A 23,824-nucleotide genomic window follows, 5' to 3' on the forward strand; every position below is an offset into this window, starting at 1 on the left:
TTGCGAGTGTTGTTGGGAGGGAAGAATATAATTTGTATTACAAAGATAATATTCCTAACAAGAATCTGGAGGCCAAAGATATAATGCAATGCAGCATCAAGTTTTCTAGCAGAGGGATACAACTTCCGCGGATACTTTGAAGGTTGAAGAAGACCCGGAATTTTAAGATTGCTTACCATCTTTTGTGTGCCTAACCTTAACCATGCCACCTCTTAGTTCACATTTCGAGTGATAGTTTCCCAAAGGCAAGCATACATATCACTTTATCTATAATACAAACCTTTCACTGTGATTTTTCTTTTTTCAAGACTTCTTTCAAACACAAAGTTGCAATAATACAAGTCATATGTATGTCCATCCAAAAACAAAGGTGCTAACTATCCTCAAGGCCCTTAGAAAGAGAAAGCCGGTACAATCACAAGCACTTGTCTATACGTATTGAGAAGATTTTGGCTATGCCAGCTCACCATGTTTAAAGACTTCAAGAGAGAAGTAAAGATGCCAATTCCTAGAATCCTTTAGGCAAGGCAAGGCAAGGCTATTCATATTTTAAATTGGAAGCATTTTGGCATTTAATGAGTCAAGATTTGCACTTGCTGCATCAACATTAACTCTGCATAAAGAATAAGGCTTCTGCATTCTCTATTACAACCACGTCCTTTGAGAAACTAGGACCACTGCTACAAGTAGTGCCTTATTAGCTTCAAATGCTTGGTAAAGGTGCACGAACATCCCTGTGCAAATGATCTTGCATCAATAGATATTGAGTGAAGAATCCTAACGGTGACAAAACTATTGTTTAGAACAGAGGAAAGTAGTATATAAGCCACAGACCAAGCAGCTGCAAAGCTCATCTGCAAACCTTTCAGAAGGTGACTCATCAATATGGAAACAGTCCAACACAGTCTCCTTATCATCTAGCCAGCTCTAACAGCAGATTCTGCATCCAACGCAACAATCCGTGAAAGGGAGGGAAGCCACCTATCGACTATGTCTGGCGAGCCATACCAACTCTTTGTTTGTCCGTCTTGACTGGAAGGGAAATGTTCAACTCCTGTGACAGTATAGACTGTCAGTTATGGGACATCAAAAACCTTTTTGTGATTGATCAGTGCATATAATGGATTTTCTCCTCCAAATGCCACATCAACAGCATAAAGAGCACAACTTTTAAATAACACGCAACTGACACGTCAATAATAATCAAAAACATTACAAACCTTCCAGAATGATCTGCTGAGCACCTTCTAGACCTATTGCGCACTCAAGAGGTATGACCCCATCTCCCCAAACATCCCCTCTTCCACAGCAGAGCTCATAGCTCTGCCATGCAAAATCCTGTCAAATTAGAATAATCAGTGGAAAGTAGTATGCTTATAAATGGTAAGGTCACAAGCTTTTGCCCAGCTTTAAGCTCAGAAATCATTGACTTATCCAATTCCTGAAAATAGTTTGGAAAAGAACTGCATACAAAGTATACCTTCCACCACCCACTGAGCTGTGACTCTCCTTGGATGAACTTTCCAGCAACACAAATGTAGTCCACACCTAGTTCAGCCACACCTGGATAGTTCTCATTCACAAAATCCATATTTCTTTTTGTAAGCTTGTCCTGTCAAAGGAGTTTGAGACCAAACAGGGTCCATATTAGCCCTGCTGAGGCTTAAGGTAGGAATCCATCTAAGATCAATGATATCTTACTGGATGAAAGACATACCGTACACTTGTGAGGAGTTCCTAATGTCACCAGTGCTTTTACATTTGATGCAGCCGAATACATGCGTCCATCATAAGGTACCTTCCCTCCTAGCTGTTCACGAAGCACATTTGCATCCACATGAATCTTGTAACTAGCATCTGATAAGGTGCCACTGGACCAACACTAGATTCTGCAGTGCAAATAAAAAGCATACCAAAATGCGGCATATCCAACCTCCAGCAGAGTGTGCTACTAGAATAACCTTCTTAAATGATGTCCTAGGTAAACCCCGTTCTCTGACAGTCCTTAACTGAAGTTGTCTCCCTTGTGCACCATTTTTGGGATTCAAAAATTCCTTCAGGAAATCCCAGAAGGTGTAATCTTCAGTTGTGTGGTCCTCCTGAATCTTTTCACTACTCTTCAAAAGATCAGTTTCCACCTCGAGACTGTATCAGAACCAGGTATCTTACTTTGCAACATACCAAAAAGGTTTCACCAGCTTATGCCTCATGTTTGATAAACCACTTACCTCTTGTTGACCACAGAAGACATGCTAGTATCAATTCGATCCAAAATGGGCCTCACAGAGCGGCCTCCAAGTGAAGGGATCCAGTTATACCATTTTAAAGGCACAATCTGTCTGTAAGGAAAAGTAAGACAATCAAAAATGCCTTCAAGATTATCTGTCAAAAAAAGTTCCAAACCATGTGATATAATGGACAAGTTTTAAAAGTACAGTATGGTTTGAATGGCAACAATCTGTAATATTCAGCACAAGCCGGTATTGTAGAGCCTGAGCACAGGTCATCCCCTCTTCTATCCGTTCTCTCCCTTGTTGGCCCTCCAAAGATCCGTCTCTTTCTTGTAGGAGAGCCTCCAATGCTGATCTAAATGTCATTTTCATGCACTTCCTCTGGGAGGGGAGATGGCAAACAACATCCCGCAAACACAGGAAGTGAAACTGTGAACCTCTGTGTTACTCCCATGTAGTAGGGTCAGACATCGTGAGCTCCCGCAAGGTCTCTGCCATGTACCTACTACCTACCATGCTTTGACTTAGATTGCCGGTGCAGGAGTCTATCCTGCAAGGGAGATACTCTATACCTCACAGAGGGATGGGGATGTCTGGTAGCTCTGTTGCAAGATCCCATGACGTTGTTAAAGTTCTAAAAGTTTGAGAAATTAGGATTTGTATATATGGGAAACTGTCAAGAACTTCTGGTGGAAGATGCCCGGCCTTTCTGCAGTCTCTTTAAAGGACAATGGAAGTCCCTAACCTTGAAAATCTGGTGAACGAACTTGGGTGATAAGAAGCCTTCTTTGTCTTAAGGATGAGAAAGCTATTTCTTCTGCTCAGGAGGCACTGTACACTCTAGCTAAATACGGATTAGAGCACGAGACCACCAGCGCGGGGGTGCCGGCCGGCGGTAGCTAGGTTTGCAGTCCCTCCCTTGCAGGAGCTCATGATGTCTGATAAACCACAATGTGAAAATTACAGTGAGGATTTGTCTAAAACTTCTTGTGAATTTTCCAACAAACGAAGCCTCTCCACTCAATCATGAACTATGGGTTAACGGTGGCATAGGCATTTCCTTCCATTCCATATAAACAGGACTGCTTACCAGGGTGCGCAAACCCTTGCTGCGCAGATGGGAGGCCATGGGTTCATACTGGGAACAGTCCGACAGCCATCCAGGTACCACCACCACCGCAACCTCGTGCTTTGGGAGAGGCTCGGGCGCATCACCTCTGACTGCCGCTGCTGCTACTGATGATGATGATGATAACGATGATCGAAGTCCAAGTAGGCCGACACAAAATAATGATGATGATGAGGATGATGATGGTCGCACGGAGCAGCCATGGTAGCTCCCCGTGGATGGTGCATGAACCACAGAGCCAAGAGACCAAAGGCAAACGCCCATCTCTCACAACATGAGCTTTTAACAAGAGCCAAGTGTTTCTACATAGACAATGTACACACCAATATATTCTACAATCTATAATATTGTGTGTGCACGTGTGTGTGTGTGTGGGACTAAGTAATATGGGTAATGAATGACCAAATCACTACCAAAGATTACATGGCAAGACTTGATGCACAGATAGGATGCTGTATGCTCGCGTAATGAGTGTCGGAAGGTCTCCAAAAACAAAATAACTCTATTTTTTGCACAAAACTCCAAGTAGAAAGCATGCACGATATGAACAAGAGACCAATTGGGTGCAATCTCCCCCCATGCCTTGTGTGAGCGTTTCACAAAGCATGTATTTTATGTATTAATTATCTTCAAGCTCAAATAATAGCCCCAAATTACAAAATAGCACGCTTTTGGCTTTTGAGTTTGCTTTAGCACAAAATAGAAATAAAGCTAATAGACGGGTGCCCAAAGAGTCAGGCATACCCAATACAATGTCCAAATACAAATATTATAATCATGCATCCATGCGCATACAAAATAATAAATAAATATCCAACGCCTTAATAAATAGGCGCGACAAAATATAGGCTCCATGCGTAAGGTATGCGCCCATCAAAATATAAGTGATAACTCAAATACACGCTATCCTCCAATGCTTTCCTCCGCCAACTGCTGCTATCTCTACACATCAACTGAAGCATTCACAATCGTTAGTAAAATAATACAATTAAACCGACAAAAGTGAATACCTAGCAGTCTTCAGCTACATAAATAAATCAACTGGTTAGAAATCAATCCTAACCTTAATTTATCACGAGTGCGCACTCTAAACTCATAAACGTTTATTAATTTAATATGTATTTTACGAAATTACCTGCTATGGAATCACCCATGTACACACTAAATTAATGAAACGTCCGAAAAGGATAGGCGTCCCCATCAACTTCTCGCACAAAGAATCCACTTTGTGTATGAGCCCCGGTCAACAAAGTTTACGGAATCCATCGTAAAACCTCACGGAATCCACCATGGCACGGAATCCACTTTGTAATATGCCTCCTAGCATCATACCCCCGGGGTGGGATAGCTATTGTCCTCAATTGCTATTAGCTCAATGTGGAGCTAACAGAGTGGGGAAAGCATTTAAGTCTCTAGCGTGCATCCATTGGGCCTCTTCAACAAGATGGTTTTTAAACTTGACCAAATATCTAGAATATTTACGGCGAGTTCTAGTGGTCATAAAGTCAGTATCTATGATAGCTTCAGGCTCAAGGATTTCAGTCTCTTCATCTAACAAAGGTGGGTTTTCATAAATAGGGTGTACAGGTAATTGGCCTCTAAAGGGTCGTAATAAACTAATGTGAAAGGTGTTGTGAATTTTTCAGTGTGGTGGTAGTTCTAACTTAAATGCATTGTCATTGATTTTGTGGATGATTTTGAATGGTCCATAGAATCTAGGTGCTAATTTTACAACTCGGTGTTTATCTACACTTTGTAATCTACGTTTTTCTATTCTTAAGCAAACATAGTCATCAACTTTGAAATTCATGGCCTGTCTTTTCTTATTGGCTTGTTTTGTATATGATTGTTGGGCTTTGGCAATCATGTCTTTAACCTCATCAAAAATAGTAGCGTGCATATTAGCAATATCATCAGCACTCTGAATTCTATTTGATAAAGATGCAACAGGTATAGACAATCTATAACCATAAATCACTTCAAACGGTGCTTTCTTTGTAGCTGTGTGTGGTGTATTGTTATATGCAAACTGCAGTAAATGTAAATGTGTATCCCATGTCTGTGGTTTAAAAATAGTGTAAGCACGTAAAATATCTAAAATAGTACTGTTAGTGGCTTCTGTTTGTCCATTAGTTTCCGGATGAAATGCAGATGAGAAATCAATCTTTGTTCCTAGGTTAGCAAACAAAGTAATCCAAATGTTATTATAAAATCTAGAATCACGGTTAGAAATAATAACTTTTGGTAATCCATGATTAGTGAAAACAGTTTTCAAAAACAATTGTGCTACCTAAGATGCTGCTAAAGTTTTCTTGCATGGAATGAAATATGCTTGTTTACTAAACCTGTCTACTACAGTCCAAATCATATTATGGTTAGCTTTAGTATTAGGTAAACCAGTAATAAAGTCCATAGAAATCTGTTTCCATGGTTTTGATGGAATAGATAAAGGCATAAGTAAACCATACTGTTTACCATGATGTCTCTTAACTCTTTGACAAACCAAACATTCAGAAACAAAGTTAGATACATCAGTGTCCCTATGTGGCCAATAAAAATCTTCAGTCAATGTACGTAAAGTAGATATGATACATGTATGACCTTGATATGGAGGACAATGAATCTCATTCAAAATAAAATATCTAAATGGGACTCTAACACATAATCTATTTTCATAAAACATGAATCCATCATTGTAAGACAGTGAATCAATCGGAATCCGGTTATTTCTAACTAATTTATTCCAATCAGCATGAAAAGTAATGTCCTGATGATAAGTATCTTTCATAGGAGTTAGAGAATCAAATGATATGACAGAAATATTATGAATAGTCGGTCTTCTACTTAAAGCATCAGCTACTACATTTTCTTTTCCTGGTTGGTATTGAATAAGGGGATGAAAACTCTGAATAAAAGCTGCCCATTTGATATGTTGGTCAGATATTTGGGGTTGACTAAGGAGATGTCTAATGCTTTGTTGGTCAATCTTAATCATAAACTCAGAACCCATTAAGTAATGTTTCCATGGTCTTAAAGCTTGTACAACAGCTAACAATTATTTATCATATGTGGAATATTTAAGTTCGGATGGTTTCAGTTTACAGCTAGAATAGGCTATGGGATGATTATCTTGCATAAGTACGGCTCCTATTCCAGATCCGCTAGCATCAGTAACTACTAAAAAAATAGTCTACTGAAATCAGATAGTTGTAATACAGGAATCCATGGAGTCCAAGGTGAACCGATTTTGTATGCTGCATAGCGCTACGATGGAGAAGTGGCTGCAACGGTATGAGGATGCTCAAGCTGAGCGAGAGTCTGCAAGATCTGAGTACGCGGCAACAGCCCATTCGATATCCGAAGGGCTTAGAGGAGATGCCTCTACTCATGTCCACTAGATAGCTACATGAGGCCCTAACTAAAGCATCTCAAGATGGAGAAACAGTTACTGAAGAAGAGTGGGTCTTCTCACGTGGATGCAATCCCAAGAAATTACAATCTATACTGCAAATCGTAACTAATATACTTGTTCTTCTCCCAGTATAAGGTCCATAGTGCAGCATGGTCACGTGGACGACATTTCAGAGTAGAGCACATCAACAAGTTACGCTCAACAATGGACTATGGAGTGATGGCAATGTTTGAGCAGGAAAGCCGACGACGTGCCACAGATCCAAACCGTATAGTTGCAGAGATGGAGTATTTCGGATGTTTACGGAGTATCCTTGCAGTGGACTATCGAAGTTTCTCCGTGACCATATTTGATGTGCAATGGTTCAAGGTTACTCTCGAAGAAGCAGGTGCAACTGTTCGACGAGGGCCAAGTGGCTTTGTTGAGATTGACTCAACGAAGAATTGGACCGATTTGAGTGATACATTTGTTTTTCCAAATCACTGTGAACAGGTAAGAGTCCCTAATACTTGACGTGCTTTAGCAATCTCAAAGTGGATTTTATACTAATCGTAATATGGATCAGGTCGTCTTTTTCCCTAATCCGCAACAACCTCAATGGTGGTATATCATTCCCATGACATCTAGGAGTATCCCCGTCTTTGCCAGAACCCTTGTACCGATCGTAGAAGAGACACCTTTAATAGCGGCAATGATAGAAGACATACAAGAAACTAGGATGAACTGCCTGGAGGACCAAGACATCTCACCTATGGAGATAAAGGAGATAGAGGATGGGTTTTTTGAAAATGAAGCAGAGTCCTCATTTTGTGGAGAATTTTGTATAGATCTCCCGATGTATACTGAGCTATGTCAAGATGAGATTGTGGAACCCTAAACAAAAGTGACTCGATCAAAACGTTCCTCCCACTACAGCAATGCCACTTTTTGCAAATCGGTTAGGATAGTTTGTATGTTTTTGGAGTATGGTATTTTGTATTATCTATTTTTTTATTATTTTAAAATGAAGTCTTACAAATTAAGTCTTAGTTTTATTATGTCTTGCAATTCATTATCTAATATTATTATTTTTCCTTGTATGTGCAGGTTTAGGATTTGGGCACGGACGGCATGATGAGTCGCGAGTTTACAAATGACGACATTAATGCGATGCTAGCGCGTTTCTCACCGAAGCAGTTAGCATAGGTCAGAGATAGAGCCGATGCATAGCTTTCCCGTTCCACCTCAGCACGATCAATAGACTCTGGACGGTCTGATGCTTTGATCTCCAGTAGACGTTTGTATTAATGTCATGAAAGTACCCATTTGCAAAATCTTGCAGGTTACTTGTATCTCATAGATAAGGCCACTGGCCATTTATATATGAATGATGAGGGAAAAGCTGTCATCTCTAGGATGCATGAGTTGTGCCAACAAGTATTTCGACACAACATTATAGACAAGTGGAAGCAGATCCCAGATGCCAGCAAGGAGTACATAATCAATACATTGTATCGAGAGTTCCCTCAGTCCTCTAGCAATGATAGATTTTTGAGAGGGTGAATGATGACGCGTATGCGTGACTATCAGTCGCATAGGCGGTTTGATGCACGTGAAGTAGTCAAGCAGGGCAAATCGAAGCCGGAGTGGCTAGATACAGAGGACTGGAGTAATCTCCAGGATGAGGTGGCATCCACTCCAAACAAGTGGAAGTAGCAGAAGGATGCAGCAAAGGCGCACTTGGACGCATGATCGGTGCATCACCTTGGTAGCGGCCGGCTAGGCAACATTCCTGGCAGATTTCGTAAGTATTAATAGGGTAGAGTACTCTAATTTAATGACATCCATGTTGATGTATGTATTTCGAACATGAATCTCAAGTACGTTGTTTTTCAATGTTTGTGTGCCACAGCAAGGTTTTACGAATCACGACCCGACTGCACTAGAGGTGACATACGGGGAGAAGCATGGCTTGAGTGCCTTGATCGAGAAGCTCTATGCTCGCGGAGGACCAGTAAGTAGTAATAAATATCGTTCCTAATTTGAGAAATCTATCATTATATGTCAGTTTGTATTTGGTACTCACAATTATATATGTATTTGTTGTTGCAAGCTCCCTTCTATATGCCACTACAGCGAGAGGAGTTGTCTGATGTGGATGAGTCATAGAGAGCAGATTAGGCTATATAGGATTACTCCCCATCTTGTATTATGTAAGGCCTTGTGATCTCTATCCTCCATATGTAATAGCTAAGTGTATATGATTCGGACTTCTATGTTGTAGCATGACTCCATATACACATCTCCATGTTATTCACCACATATTGATGTACAGGTGTATACATATTTGCTTTGTTGCAGTAGCACTTCTCAATTTAAGTTCTATTATTTTTTTTATCAATGCAGTGCACATTTTGTTAATTAATGTCATGAAAGTACTTGTTTGTAAAGTCTTGTCATTATTTGGGATCGATTGTCTAACTTCTTTGACAACAAGAATTGTCTCTTAGCCCTGTGTGGCTCTAACTGTGGCAGGGCTGCATCTGCAGCCCTGCCACAAATTTTTTTTTTCTGCAACCGTCAGTATTAGCGTCGCAAAATAATTATGCAATCGTTGGTATTAGCGTTGGAAATTCCTCTGTAACCGTCGTTATTTTCATCGCTAATTTCATTCGGTATTAGCATCGCTATTTAGCGACGCTAATACCGACGAAATTAGAGACGAAAATAACGAGGCAAATAGTGACGGTTTTATAGCGACGCTAATAGCGATGATGGGGATATTTTTCATATATAAAGAAAACGTTGTTATAAACGTCATTATAGCATGTATATGTTGTAGTGTTTTAGGGATTGGCCAATTCAAAATTGCTTCTATCTTTTTAGGATCAACTTGAATACCATCAGAAGAAAAAATATATTGTCATAAGTATTCAATGTGGGTTTGAAAAAATTCACTCTTTTCAGGATTAGCATATAATTGATTCTCTTTTCACAATTTGAAAACCAAAGATAAATGTTCATAATGCTCGTTCTCATTCTTATTAAAAACCAATATGTCATCAAAGAAAACAATTACACAATGTTGATACTTCAAAAATATGTGATTCATCATACAACTTAATGTAGCTGGTGCATTAGTCAAACCAAAAGGCATAACAAGGAATTCATAATGACCAAATTGAGTTCTGAATGTAGTTTTGAAAATACTAGGTGTATCCAATCGTGCTTGATTATATCCGGATTTGAGATCTATTTTGCTAAATATTGTGTTCCCTTGTAGTTTATCCATGAGGTCGTCTACCCTAGGGATCGGATATCTATTCTTAATAGTTATCTTGTTTAGGGCACGATAATCAATGCACTCCCTATATGTATTATTTTTCTTCTTGACTAATAGGATAGGTGTACCAAAAGGAGAACTATTGGGCCTTACGAGTCCTCAATTTATTAACAATTCTTCAACTTGGGCTTGGATTTCTTTCTGTTCAATTTGATTGTGTCTATAAGGTGCTTTACATGGTAGTTGAGAACCAGTGATTAAATCTATTTTATGATCTTCAGGACTTGTAGGTGGTAAATCAGGTGGTAAGTCAGTATCAAAATAATCTTTAAATTGTGAAAGAAATTATGTGTGCCTAGGATAGACCTGAAACGAGGCATAGACGTGCATGTTAGACGCGCAAAGTCAGGCACATCTATCATAGCGTCTATAAGTGCGTGTAAACGTGCGTGTAAATAGAGGCAAATTGTGCGTCTGTATATCCACGCAAATAGATGCTAATATAGACGCGCCAGCAGACGCACAATTATTTAATCACCTAAAATTGCAATTCACATAGTTAAAAAACCAAAGTTAATAATTATTTAACCACCTGAAATTGATTCTTGAGTATGCACGTGTGCGCATGATAAAAACCATAGAATTAGAAAAACACATTTAATCAATAAGAAAATTAAGTATGTTACAGTGAATGATCCATCTCATCTTCAATGAGATCAGCCCTTGCTAAACTATCTACTTCTAGGTCTATGTTACCAAGAGGTAACGAAACAAATAAGTCTATCCCACTATTAGATGTGTTGCTATATTGCTCAATAACTTCATCAATATCATCGACAATCACATTATTATCTTCTTCTGCGTTTCCTTGAACATCTTCGTGAGGTTCATCTTGTACTATATCATGCATATCATCCATTATGGTGTCATCATTCACATCATCATTAATTGTTAGATTGTCATCTACTATCTCCATGTCGATAATATTACCATATATTGGTTTTGAACGATTAGATATAGGGATGACATACCACCATCGGTTATTGTTTACCATTGGATGATACACAACCTGTATTTGAAAAACAAAAGCAAAAAACTTAAGTACTTATTATATTGTGTATATGTATCACATGTATACATATAAAAAATTTAGCCTTTGCATATATACTTGCTCGCATTGTTGAGGTAGTACTAATGTGTCATTCTTGTTTTGGTGAAATTTTGTAGAGTCAATGATTACAAAACTACTTGGATGACGTCTGATTGTGCAATGCTCACCATTTGTTACCACTTCTTTAAACCACTTCACATCCAGTACAAATATAAAGAATCGTCTAAAGTCAAGCTTCAGAATATCTTGAATCAAGCCACAATAACCTTCCATGGTACCATTGGCATCCTCGAAGTGAGCGACACCACAATCTTGGATATTTCTCTTTTCATCTATACGTTGAGTTCGAAGATGTTTACCCTCACACCAAAGTGCATTGAATAATGTGCATTAGTAGTAAAAGATAAAAGATCAAACTAGACATGCTGGACCCTCACGAGGTGTTCAAATAACTAGACATGCTGGACCCTCACAATGTGTCTGTAGCAAAATATACTAGGTAGATAAAAGAGCCCTTAAGCTATGGTACACTTACTTGGGCCTTGAAACAAAGATCAGCATTACTCCTACTCTAGACTTGGATAAAAGTGCCAGTGAAGACTCGAGTGTTTTATGGCTCGAGTCTTCTAGGTTCTATCCCACCCTTCAAGTTCAAAAAGGGCATGGGGTTTGGAATTCCTGGCTTTTTTAAAGGCAAGCCAAAACCATTGAATAGTTTGATGGAAGGCCCTCCCTTTTTCTATTTTGAAAATGTTGAGAACATTCCCAATTCAGAGTGGGAGACCATCAAACGGCATTTTAATGGCATAGATCCAGAGTTCACAGACTCTAGATATTTTTCAGCATGCTTTAGGCTGAGGTGGTTATGTTTATAACCTTCCAGTAGATGGAAGAAGGTTGATCCTTCCCCCTGCTCCCATGACAATCTTTGAGGTGCTTTCGAAAACAAAGAAGTATTGGCCCCCATGGGATCCGAGAGAGAAGCTGAATTGCATAAACACACGGGGTGCCCCTAGCACTATATGTGGATTGATCATAAAAATATTTTCTTCCCACAAAGAAAGCAAGATACCTTCTTATCTTCAACATGAGATTGTCCTGGCATGCAAAATATGGAACTTGGTTTGGGTTACCCCAGGCCAAGCTGCCCCACTTGAACCCCACGAGATTGAGCTGGTGCTTGGATATGATCGTGACCACACTTGAGGCTGCTCTACCCTTTCAGATCGGTATGATGCATTGGGCAACTCATTTTAGGTCAATACTATTGCGTACAGTCTTTCACCACTGAAAGAATTATATCCGCAAGGTTTAACTGTTCTGTCCTTATTCTCGAGCCTTGGTGGGAAAGAAGTGGCATTGCACAAATTGGGTATAATTTTGAAGGCTGTTGTTATTGTGGATATCAATGATAAATGCAAAAACATAATAGCCAGCTAGTGGAACAAAACCTTACAAACATGCCGATTTCAAATGGAGGATGATGTTAGAGATCTTACTGATGATAAGTTGGCTGAGATTGTGGATGTAGTGGGAAAGATTAACCTCATAATTGGGGCAAGCCCTTGCAACAATCTCTCAGGCAACAATAGAGTAAGCAAGGTAGGCTTGGGTGGCAAAGAATCCTATCTTTTCTTTAAATTTCCCAAGATTCTAAGTAGTTGAAAACATATCATGCAAGCAAGAGGTTACCTGAATATGACCAAACCTCTTAACAGCTAGTATTTTTTTGAATAGGGCATGATACGACATAATTACACCTGGATCATACTCTAGGACATGATATACATGTATAGGATCATACGGACATGATATACATGTATAGGGCATATACATGCATAGGACATGATATACATTACCAACTTTACTTCTTTCTGAGTATTACAAATATACATCCAATTATTCAAAGCTAATTACATATGTGTGATTTCATGCCCTATATACATCCAATCATGCCCTATACAAATGTGATTGGATTGGGCATGATGATTGGATGTATATATAAATCAAAGGTTGACTTGTGCATTTGCAATATGTCACCACATAGGTCAATTGATTCCTTAAATGCATGCATTGATTCCTTAAATTGTTCCTGCGCGTCTGTAAGCACGTGTAACAGGAATTATCTGCGCATATACATGAGCCATTACATGCGCTGACAGACGTGCCACGCAAGTATAGAAAAATATAAAAGCGTGTTTTCTGCTGTTCGAGCTCGACATCACTACTCCTGTCTATCTATCACTTCATGAAGACAATGAGGCAAGGAAATAAGAGTAAAAAGAGGACAGGAGGAAAGAAGAGCCAAAGAGTAAAGAACAAGAGCCAAACAACAAGGAAGAGAACAAGATTGAAGCAACTTACCAAGGGAAGGGAGAAGGAGGACAAGGAGCTTGCAACCTAGCCGCCACCACCCGTTGGAACAAGCAAAGAAGGTAAGTTCTTCTTCTCTCTCTCTCAATCTTATTTGCTTTCTTTCTTTGTTTGTCTCTCTCTTCTCTCTCTTCACATGTTGGATCTTGTCATCTATGGAGGTTTTTTAGCTTTGTTTTTTAAGCAAGTTTGAGAAGAAATGGTGCGACTGTGCATGTCTGTCAGCGCGTCCAGATGACAGTGTAGACGTAGCTATAGATGCGGAAATAGATGCGCTGACAGACGCCCACAGAGACGCGCTGACAGACGCTCACAGATATGCAGGTGTAGACGCGCATAGAGACACAAGTATAGACGTTGTATGTAATATGTTTTATCTGCACAGGGTAATATGATTTTTCTTGTGTAGATGTGGAATCTTGGATCCTCCAGCACCCCATTCAACAAGGAGCAATTCATGGGGGAGATGACCAATTATCTTGGTCGCCCTTCCAGTGCAGAGGAGGTTTTCAGTGTGATGTCTGGGACACCTATCACATCTTTGCCTACACATGGATCAGCTAAGGTACATGGATCGGTCGAAGCACGTGCATCTGCAGAAGCATGTGTATCGAGTGAGGTAGAGGGTAGTGCACGTGGAGGGAGGAGAGAGAGTGGTGCGGGAGGACGAGGAGGTTGAGGGCTTTGTGGGGGTTGCCTAGGTGGTGGCTCTCGATCACCCTCACCGAAAAATGAGAGAGGTGAGCCTCCACAAATGTACTACTCTATCACTGATGTTGGTGGTATCTTGCATGACTTTGAGGGGAGGGAAGTGATAGCCTACTTGAGGAGTGTCGTGCATGCCACATACAAAGATTGCATGATTCCCTTCAAGCACAAAAAAAAAGGTTTGTGGCAAGAGGTGCTGCGGGCAGTACATAAAAGGTACCCTAATCCCGAGAATTCAAGATTCTCAGATGATTGGGGATGGTCGAAGGTGAGAGACGCGCTTCATAACAAAAGGTCTCACCTTATGATGCGTGCCAAGGAGTCATTGCGGAGACAAGAGCAGGGGCGCTCTGGATATGGCCAACCACCCAATTGCCACCTCAAGGAGTGGAAAGAGGCCAAGAAGAGAGTAGCGGAGAAAATGACAAGTCGCCAGCATGCAGAGGCGCGACGTATCCAGATGGCAACCATGGGATCGTCACATTATGGATCGAGTGGCAGGGAGTCATGGGAGGCTGAGTTTGTAAGTATTATTTGATTTCTTTTTTTAAATTAAATTTTGTAATTTGTTTCACTTCATTATATAGTGTGTTTTAATACGTTGTATGTTCAAATTGTTTTGTAGTATCATATTGTTCATAGGATGCCTACTCCTAGAGAGGTAGGCTACCATCGAGGTCATAACCGGGCATCCACTTGGCAGCATTTCTACGAGGAGGGACTCATCACGGAGGAGCAATATAATCGCGCCATGAGGATTCCACCACCAGAAGAGGTATGTTTTATTTTTTACATGAAAAGTATAGATAACTCTAATTTATTGTTTGTAATGGTATTTATATACCTTAATCCTTTGTGTAGGTGAACCCTGATGCAGTTGAGGATAGCAAAGGGGGTACTAGCAGTAGCGGTGGCGGTAATGACAGCTGCACAGGCAGCGGTGGTGGTAGCGATGATGATGCTTCTTCTGAGGAGATATAGAGGAGCCCCATGCATGCATGCCTCCCCTTGGCTTGTAATTTTTATTTTTGATATGTATTACTTTTAGCTAGTGCTTGCGACCATGGCGTCACAAGCACTAGAACTCATCATGTAAAAACGTTTCATCTATATATATGAAATTTCGTGTGCTACATACATTGTTTTGTTTTCAGTATCCAATCTTCGAAATAATCTTTCTTTGTTTTCCCTAAGCATACAATTTGATGTTGATGGTTTTTTTTTCATACCTCTATTTTGCGCGTCTATCAGCGCATCTAAATTACAGGATAAATGAGCGTCTATTCTCGTCAAAAACTTTCAGAGTAAACACGGTTTTAGACGCGTAGATACACGCTTGTATAGACGCACAATATGAATATGTCCACTTTTTTATAAATATGATTATATATTTACATAGCGCGTTTATAGGCGTGTCTAAGTGTGCGTGTAACTCTGATCATAAGCGTGCTTTTAGACGCGATTTTGTAGACGTGTTAATAAACGTGCACGACATTTTTTTTCACAATTCAAATATTGCGTCTACAAGCGCGTCTATGGAGCCTTTTTGTTGTAGTGGTATCTGATTTTCCTTAGCTTCAATTTCATTCACCCATACTAAATATGATTTGCTACCTTTGCTCAATGCACGTTTAGTCTGTGTGTGACTAAGCAATGGAAAATTATCTAAGGGTGTGCGTACCATGTAATGTGATTTGTTTTCCGTTAGAATAAATTTTCATTGAATATGTGGAATAATCTATATCAGGATTATATTTGTGATGCAAAGGCATTCCTAATATAATATCACTAGCTTACAAAGACATAACCAAGAAATTTCTATGTTCAACATAATCACCAATTTTAATTTCTAAACTATGAACTTCTTATCTACCATTGTATCTAGTGCTTAAAAATGCAATTTTTATGTGATAATGAGTTGGAACAGTATGTAAATTTAATTGTTTGACCAATTTTGTAAAAATAAAATCATGTGTGAGCCCATTATCATGCAAAACAATCTTTTATTTACCATGCACAAAACATTTCATCATTAATAATGAATGAGGATTTGGCATACCTGGTAAAATATATGAAGTAGTACCGATATCATCATCATCTTTTTTAAAATCTGGAATTTCTTCATGCTCTTCATCTTCAGTCGCTCCCAAATAGTTGATGTGAACAGTTAGCTTTTTGGATTGACAATTCACCGCTAGATGTCCATGTTGGTGGCACTTGTAGCAAAATATGGATTTGGATTTGGAAACATTATTGGTAATAGCGGGGAGTTTAGGAATATTGGGATTTGGCTGGAAAGATGGCTTAGGATTTGGATTTGTGTTTGATGGTAAAGCAGGGGGTGGTGTCCAAGATTTACGGAGAAAAGATGGAACAAAGCAATTTTGATTGAATCTTCAAAAGTTAGAATTGAATTGCTTTGTACCGAAGTTACCATTAGTTAGAAATTGTTGCGGTCGCTTCTCTCATCCACGAATTTTGTCTTCAGCATCATGGGCTAAAAAAATCGCATTCTCCAGAGTCATTGGCTTGAACATGTTCACCTTTGCATAGAAGTAACCAAGCAAACTAGACATATACTTGCGATTGTGGATTGCCTCAGGTACATCTTCAAGCATTCGAAGTTGCAATAAGGCGTTCCAGAAATGCTCAGTGTATTGCAGAACAGGCTCTCGATCTCTTTGTTGCAGAAGATCCCACTATTTGATTGCTTTTTCATGGAATTGAGGTGGAAGAAAATTCTACAAAAATTTCTTTGAAAAGCCTCCCAAGTAGTAGACAACAATCCACCATAACGATGCTTTGTCCACTAAATGGTTAGTAACATATTTGAGTTTATATTTTTCAGCATACTATTCTTCATGGAAATAATCATCAAACTGATTGATAAAAGCGAGAACAGTTTTTCTATCACATAGCCCATTAAAAGTATGGAATTTGAAATTTCTTTTACTTATCTTGGCCTCTTTACTGATAGACTATGTTTCGAGTATCACATCAATCGTATGTAGTATAACATCTTCGGGTTGCGGTCCATCTTGATCGACAGTAGATCATTGAAGAGTAGCTAGTTGAGCTTGCAAAGTTTGACTTACGCTTCATTCCTTTTGAAGTTGCATCATAATTAAGTTCAATTTTTACTCCATCATTGGTTTTGGTAAATCACCTTCGGCAATAAAATCTTCCATGGTTTGATCAGGCATCTTGCAAAATCTCAAACAACCTCACGCACTCGAAATCTCGTTAGAGGGATGAGCGTAGCTCAAGGTTGGGTTTACAAGGCTTGCTTCTTATTTCTTTATATGGCTTTTTGCGATCTTTTTTCTTTTGCAGGTACAGTAATTGATGAAGGCCTTCTTTCGAGTGGAAAATAAATTGCGCGTGTCAATTTGCTTACTAGAAACTATCTCTGTCAGGGTGCTGGTACGAACAGGGGCTTGCTGGAGTTGCAAAATTGGTTTGAGATTGATTTGGAGAAGAGCTTAGTGTGAACGCCCGCTACGGAGGAAATTTTAAGATTGAATTGTGATTTTAGCAAAGCTTAGCTTTAAGCTTTATAAAAGCTTTATGAAATTTTTTTTGGAATTCGACAGGACAAGAGATGTTGGTGTCAGATTCGGCATCGTTCAGTTCACGCTGCATTGTGCAGAAGTTGAAATTTGAGGGATTAAGCTTTTTATACAGCTTATTAAGCTTTATAATCTCTAATTGACTAGTGATTAATGAAAGTCTCTGCTTCTCTGTGAAAAAAATGTCTTGATAAAGGAGCTTTCCGAGTGGTCCTCCATCTTGACAGAGAGTGGTCCTTCACAATCCAATAGCACAGCAGGGGGTTCTTCACTGCTAGGAACACGATGGTATTGACGGTTTGTTACACCGAATGTAGAGCCCATTCATTCTAGGAGCTTCGCCTTTACACGAGATGGTAAGCAATTGGAAGCCCTTGATCTCAGCTTCGCTCCGATACCACTAGTGTGCAAATCGGATACTAGATGCATACGTAGCGAGTGTTGGAAGGTCCACAAGAACAAAGAAACTCTACTAAAGCTTATAAAACAAAAAGATAGATTTGCACAACATGAAGAAAAGAGAAAAATTGGGTACAATCTCCCTCCATGCCTTATGTGAGCGCTTCACAAGGCATGTATTTATAAATTTATTCATCTCAAAGCTAAAAAATAGCCCAATTTTACAATTAGCATGCTTTAGCTTTTGTGTTTGCTTTTGTCCAAATAAAGAATAAAGCAGTTGGGCATCCCAAAAGTCAAGCTGTGCCCAAATACAATGTCCAGTAATGAAATATTTAAACCATGCGTCCATGCATATACAAAATAATAAATATTTGTCAAGTATTACAATAAATAAGGGCGCCTAAATAAATATTAGTGCCACGCATTTAACGATAAGGCGCGCGCCTATAAAAAATGATCATTTTTTCTAGGTAATTTGAATACACGCAATCACCCAGTGCTTCCCAATGCCATTGCTGCCTGCTCTACACATCGATTGAAGCATTCACAATTGTTAGAAAATAATAAAATTAAACTGACAAAAGTGAATATCTAGCAATTTTCAGCTACAAAATAAATAAATAGGTTGGAACTCTATCCTAACCTTAATTTAGTACAAGTGCACTCTAAACTCATAAACGCCCATTAATTTAAATATGTATTTTGTGAAATCACCCACGTGCACACTAAATTAACATAAAGCTGGAAAAGGACAAGCACCCCTGTCAACTTCTTGCACAAGGAATCCACCTTGTGTACGAGCCCCGGCAAATAAATATAGTTTTATGGAATCCACCGCAAAACCTCATGGAATCCACAGTGGTCTCACAAAATCCATCGTGGAATATGCCTCCTGGCATCACCTTTAGGGGATACTCAATGGATATTTTGCTACTTTGTTTATTATGTATACTTCTTGATATACCATGGCATAATTTTGAGCTGAGATTCGAGCTCTATTACATTGATCTTGGCTGTGGTTACATGCTTTGGTTACTTTAGTGGCTTACACAATCATGGGCTTGAAAAATCTATTGGGTTTTATGCTCCCAGCTTATGCTTCATGTGTCTTGGATACTTGGATGTCATGCATCTGATATTTTGAGGTTGCATTGCTCATTTGGCATTTGATTTTGTTTTAGTGGAAGTTACCTACACTACTTTGGATATTACATAGAGCTTTGGATTTACACACTTGAGCTTGAGCTTACTTTCATCAAGATCATGGGACACTTACTTTATGTACATGCTCTCTTAATATGTATTATATGTAATTACCCTACAATGGGCTAATTTGATCACTTCTCTTGGACCTAGCACTTATGTTTGTCTATGTGTTATCAATGATATTTATATGCTTCTGGGTAATGTATTGAGCTTTGCTTAGCATGTTATGCATTCAGCAATCTCCTCTTTTTATCGTGAGATCTCCTATATGCATGATGTCTATGCCTACTACACGTATGGTTACTGACACATTGCAGTTGTGATAGCCTTTAGTGCCAATTATTCCTAGTCTTTCTTTCTTAGTTACTCACACCTGGTTGTTGACATATTGCTGGAGTTTATTACAATAGCCTATCATTTCAATTTTATCCATTCTATCTTAGGTCAATCAATTGGATTTGATAGTTACTTAATTATAGCTAGTGGATAGCTCATTCTTCTAGCAATTTCTCTTTCTTTAGCCCTTGATTTGACTTTGATTTTAGGGTTATGTTGATGTCATTTATAGTATTCATGTTTGTCTTGGATTATGCTTTCATATCTTGCAATATGGCTAGTGGGTTGAATTACAATGCTATCTTTAACATTGAGAAGTTGGATGGCACAAATTACAGCTATTGGAAGGCACAAGTCTGGGAGTTTCTAGTGTAGAAATTGTAGACTAAGCCATTGAGACATGTTGCTATAAAGTTTGAATGCTTTATTACAAAGGATTAGGCTAAATTAGATGAATTATGCAAGTCTACAATCATTTTGTCACTCTACTATAATGTTGTCTCTGACAAGTAGATCACATGAGAGTTATTATATAAGATTCACAATCTCTATGACAAATAGAGCTCTACCTCTCACATGTATTGATTGAAGAAACTCATGGACCTTCATATGAAGGAGAGGACCTCCATGTCTGTCCACTTGAATGAGTTTCATTCTATTTTTAGCCACTTGTCTTTGCATGAAATTAGATCTAACAACAATCTTTCTCCCTTGTTCTTGCTTGTTACATTGCTTGAGTCATGGGACACATTCCATATTGTTACATGTATAAAATATGCATGTTGTAAAATTGTAGAATGTAGAGGGTGTACTCTTGAAGGAAGAGGTTAATAGAAAGAATGTTAATGCTTCTTGCATTTCTCATACTTTGATAGTTAGAGGTAATAATGCTAGAAGCGGTAATGACCATCGTGGGAGAGACTCTCAAAATTCTCAATCTCAATCATGTGACTAAGTTTTGTGGCTATAAGTCCATATTAACTTGTCACTATTGTGGACAGTAAGGGAACAATACTATAAAATGCACAATGGCAAGTGCAAAGAAAAGGGAAAGGGTAAAGTGCAAAAAAAGAATAATGATTGCAGCATTGTCCCTAGCAAGTTTTGTGTGGATTTCGGAGCTTCATTTCATGTCACCCCTCATCAAGAGTGATTCCATCCCTATTGTAGCATGATATGATTTATCAGATTGGGTAATGACCTAGCTTTGGATATTGTTGGTATTTGAGACATCTAGCTATAATTTTCTTGAGACAATATTTTACTTTGCATGATGTACACCAAGTTCCAGCTTTGACCAAAAGCTTGTGGATAGTTGGATGATGTAGGTTATGTTGTATCTTTTGCTGATTCCTCATAGAAGCTTATCCATGGGAGTCTTGACCTAGCATGAGGTACCAAGTTTGGCACTCTTTATCCCTTACTTGTATTTGGATCTATTGACCATGTTTTGGTAGTGGCTACCGTACTACATGTATTATTATGGCATTTTTGCCTTGGGTACATATCATTAAAGGGAATGAAAATGCTTACCTATTTGTAGTATCTTTCACCCCTTGACTATAAGTGTTTTGATTCTTGCAATCATTGTCTTTATGGTTGGCAGACGTGTATTTCACATAAGAAGTCTAGCATTATGCACATGGGTGAGCCTCTGTCTCTTGTTCATTCTAATGTTTGCAGACTTATGCCCTGCAAATTGTTAGGTGATGCAAAGTAATTCATTATTTTCATTGATAATAACTTGCATAAGGTCTAGGCATACCCCATAAAGCACAAATTAAAAGTCTTGGCTACCTTTCAATATTGGCTTACTTTTGTTGAGAACCAGTCTAGGTATAGGTTGAAATTCATACGATCTAACAATAGGGATGTGTATGTATCTAACACCTTTGAGTAGTTTTGGAATGACAGGGATATTAAGCATCAGTTGATTGCCCCATACACCCCTTTCCTTGAATGGTATGGCTGAGTGCATAAGGCTTCCTACCATGTTCCTACTATAGACAAGTGCAATAAGCTAAATCTTAAGTTCATGAAATGCATCTTTCTTGGTTATGGAAATGCAGGTGAGATGAGTTATTGCCTATAGGATCCAGAGTCTTGGAAGGTTGTCTGTAGTTAAGATGTTTTCCATAAGGAGAAAATGTATAACCAACTTGAGCAAGTGGTTGAGGTATGTAGGGTGATCTTTTAGGAGGAGACTCCTATTATTATATAGCTAGCTAGATAGCTTGTAGTAACTCATGCTCCAATGGCCCATGACCATGATGTTAGATGAGGTATAGGCTCCATATCCTATTTTGCAATAGTCTACCAGAGATAGACATCAGCTTGATATATTTGTGCCCTCTATGGATTATGTTATGGTGGTAGATGTTGGTGAGCCTCTTACCTATAATGAGGCCATGCATAGAGGTGATAGTCACTCTTAGGAGGGGGCCATGTAGTCAAAGTATGCCTCATTATAGAAAAATAGTACATGCGATTTGGTTCTTTTTCCTAGTGAAAAATGTGATTTTTCATGGAAGTGGGTGTACAAGTTGAAGAGTACCCTTGGATGCCCCAGGTCAGCGTATAAGGACAAATTGGTTACTAAGGGTTTTAAGTAGGAGCATGGTGTTGAGTTTGATGAAGTCTTCTCTCCTGTCATCAAAATGACTACCCTATGCATGGTTTTGGCTTTGGTTGCACAGCTTGATTTGGACCTCTATTAGATGGATGCTAAGAAAACTTGCATGATGAGATTTCTATGTAGTAGCCTAAGGACTTTGAGGAAAAAGGCAAGGAACACCTAGTGTACAAGTTAAGAAAAGAGCCTTTATGGCCTTCAACAGGTACCTAGGGAATGGTACCACAAGTTTGATGCTTTCATGCACTCACACGGATATACTTGCAGTAGTGATATGGATATGTGTTTATACATGAAGAAGACCCATGATGGTAGCCTTATGATTTTGGTACTCTATGTGGATGGTATGCTAATTTCTGGGAGCACTAGAAGAAGGTCAAGATCCCTTATGCATCTACAGTGGGTAGTTTGATGTATGCCATGATAGCCTCTCATCTTGACATATCATTTGTGGTAGCAGTTGTGGCACACTATATGGCTACACTTGGTAGGCAGCATTGGGATCTCGTGAAGGGTATCATGAGATACCTTAATGGCATTCCAGATATCATATGTGCATATATTATGATGGTTAGGATCCAAGAATCGTGGGGTACATTAACTCTTGTTACACAGCATATGCAGGCAGTAGGAAGTCAATCTTTGCCTATGCCTTCACATTTGCTGGAGGCCTTATTTCTTGGATTTCTAGGGTGCAAAAATGCACAGCCCTATCTATTGTAGAGGCAGAGTATGATGTAGCCCCACTGAGGCATGTAAGGAGGCTCTCTAATTAGGTCAATTGGCCACATAGACCTTGATATTACTGATGTGATCCCTACATTGCATTCGAATTCTATGAGTGCCATTCAGTTGACCAAGAATCTGGTCTTCTATGCAAACAAAAGCACATTGAGGTATGCTATCACTTCATCAGAAAGGTGGTAGAAGTCAAATATGTTAAGCTTGTTAAGTTCTTAACTGTTGAGAATATTATAGATCTACTCACTAAAAGTGTCATATCGGAACATTTTTCCTTCCTTAGGAAGGTAATGGATGTAGGATAAGATGACATCTATTCTTCATCCTATTGTACTTTTAAGTACATTTGTACTTTGTCACTTTTTTCTTATTCTTTCCTCATTAGGGGCACATTCTCCTTTTAAGTGGGAGGTTGTTGAGGGTAAAGGTCCTTGTATCTAACCGCTTGTGTATTCATTACATTGAGAGTATGTGAACATCTATACATTGGAGGTGGTGGGCACCCATCACTATCACTTCATTCTTTATTCTTTCAGTGGCATTTGAATAAGGGAAGGCCCAATCACACATTGTGACTATTGGAGTTCCCACATATGGAGGTGGTGGGCACCCATCACTATCACTTCATTCTTTATTCTTTCAGTGGCATTTGAATAAGGGAAGGCCCAATCACACATTGTGACTGTTGGAGTTCCCACATATGGTGTCTCTG

At 39.0% G+C, this 23,824-nt stretch overlaps 1 protein-coding gene across 4 annotated transcripts; it reads right to left on the reverse strand.

Moving 5' to 3' along the window:
• Positions 1-597: 597 nt before the first annotated feature.
• Positions 598-3,672, reverse strand: LOC148026996 (uncharacterized). Of its 4 annotated transcripts, none has more exons than XR_015692923.1 (8): positions 3,322-3,672; positions 2,229-2,335; positions 1,914-2,145; positions 1,718-1,810; positions 1,481-1,612; positions 1,221-1,338; positions 863-1,054; positions 598-734 (listed from the first exon to the last, which is right to left on the reverse strand). XR_015692923.1 is itself a non-coding variant. In XM_087691540.1 (8 exons), exons 2-8 carry the CDS (start codon positions 2,601-2,603, stop codon positions 918-920), a joined length of 987 nt encoding a protein of 328 aa, XP_087547666.1. In that variant the 5' UTR covers positions 2,604-3,169; positions 3,322-3,460; the 3' UTR covers positions 598-917. The 4 variants fall into 4 exon arrangements, 3 of the variants coding, with proteins under 3 accessions (XP_087547666.1, XP_087547665.1, XP_087547664.1); XM_087691540.1 differs by adding an exon at positions 2,436-3,169 and having other exon boundaries at positions 598-1,054; positions 3,322-3,460; XM_087691539.1 differs by having other exon boundaries at positions 598-1,054; positions 1,914-2,112.
• Positions 3,673-23,824: the final 20,152 nt, after the last annotated feature.

This window comes from Lygodium microphyllum, chromosome 13, assembly GCF_053477565.2.
Source record: "Lygodium microphyllum isolate KBCC chromosome 13, Lygodium_microphyllum_v1.1.10, whole genome shotgun sequence".
Lineage (NCBI taxonomy): Eukaryota > Viridiplantae > Streptophyta > Polypodiopsida > Schizaeales > Lygodiaceae > Lygodium > Lygodium microphyllum.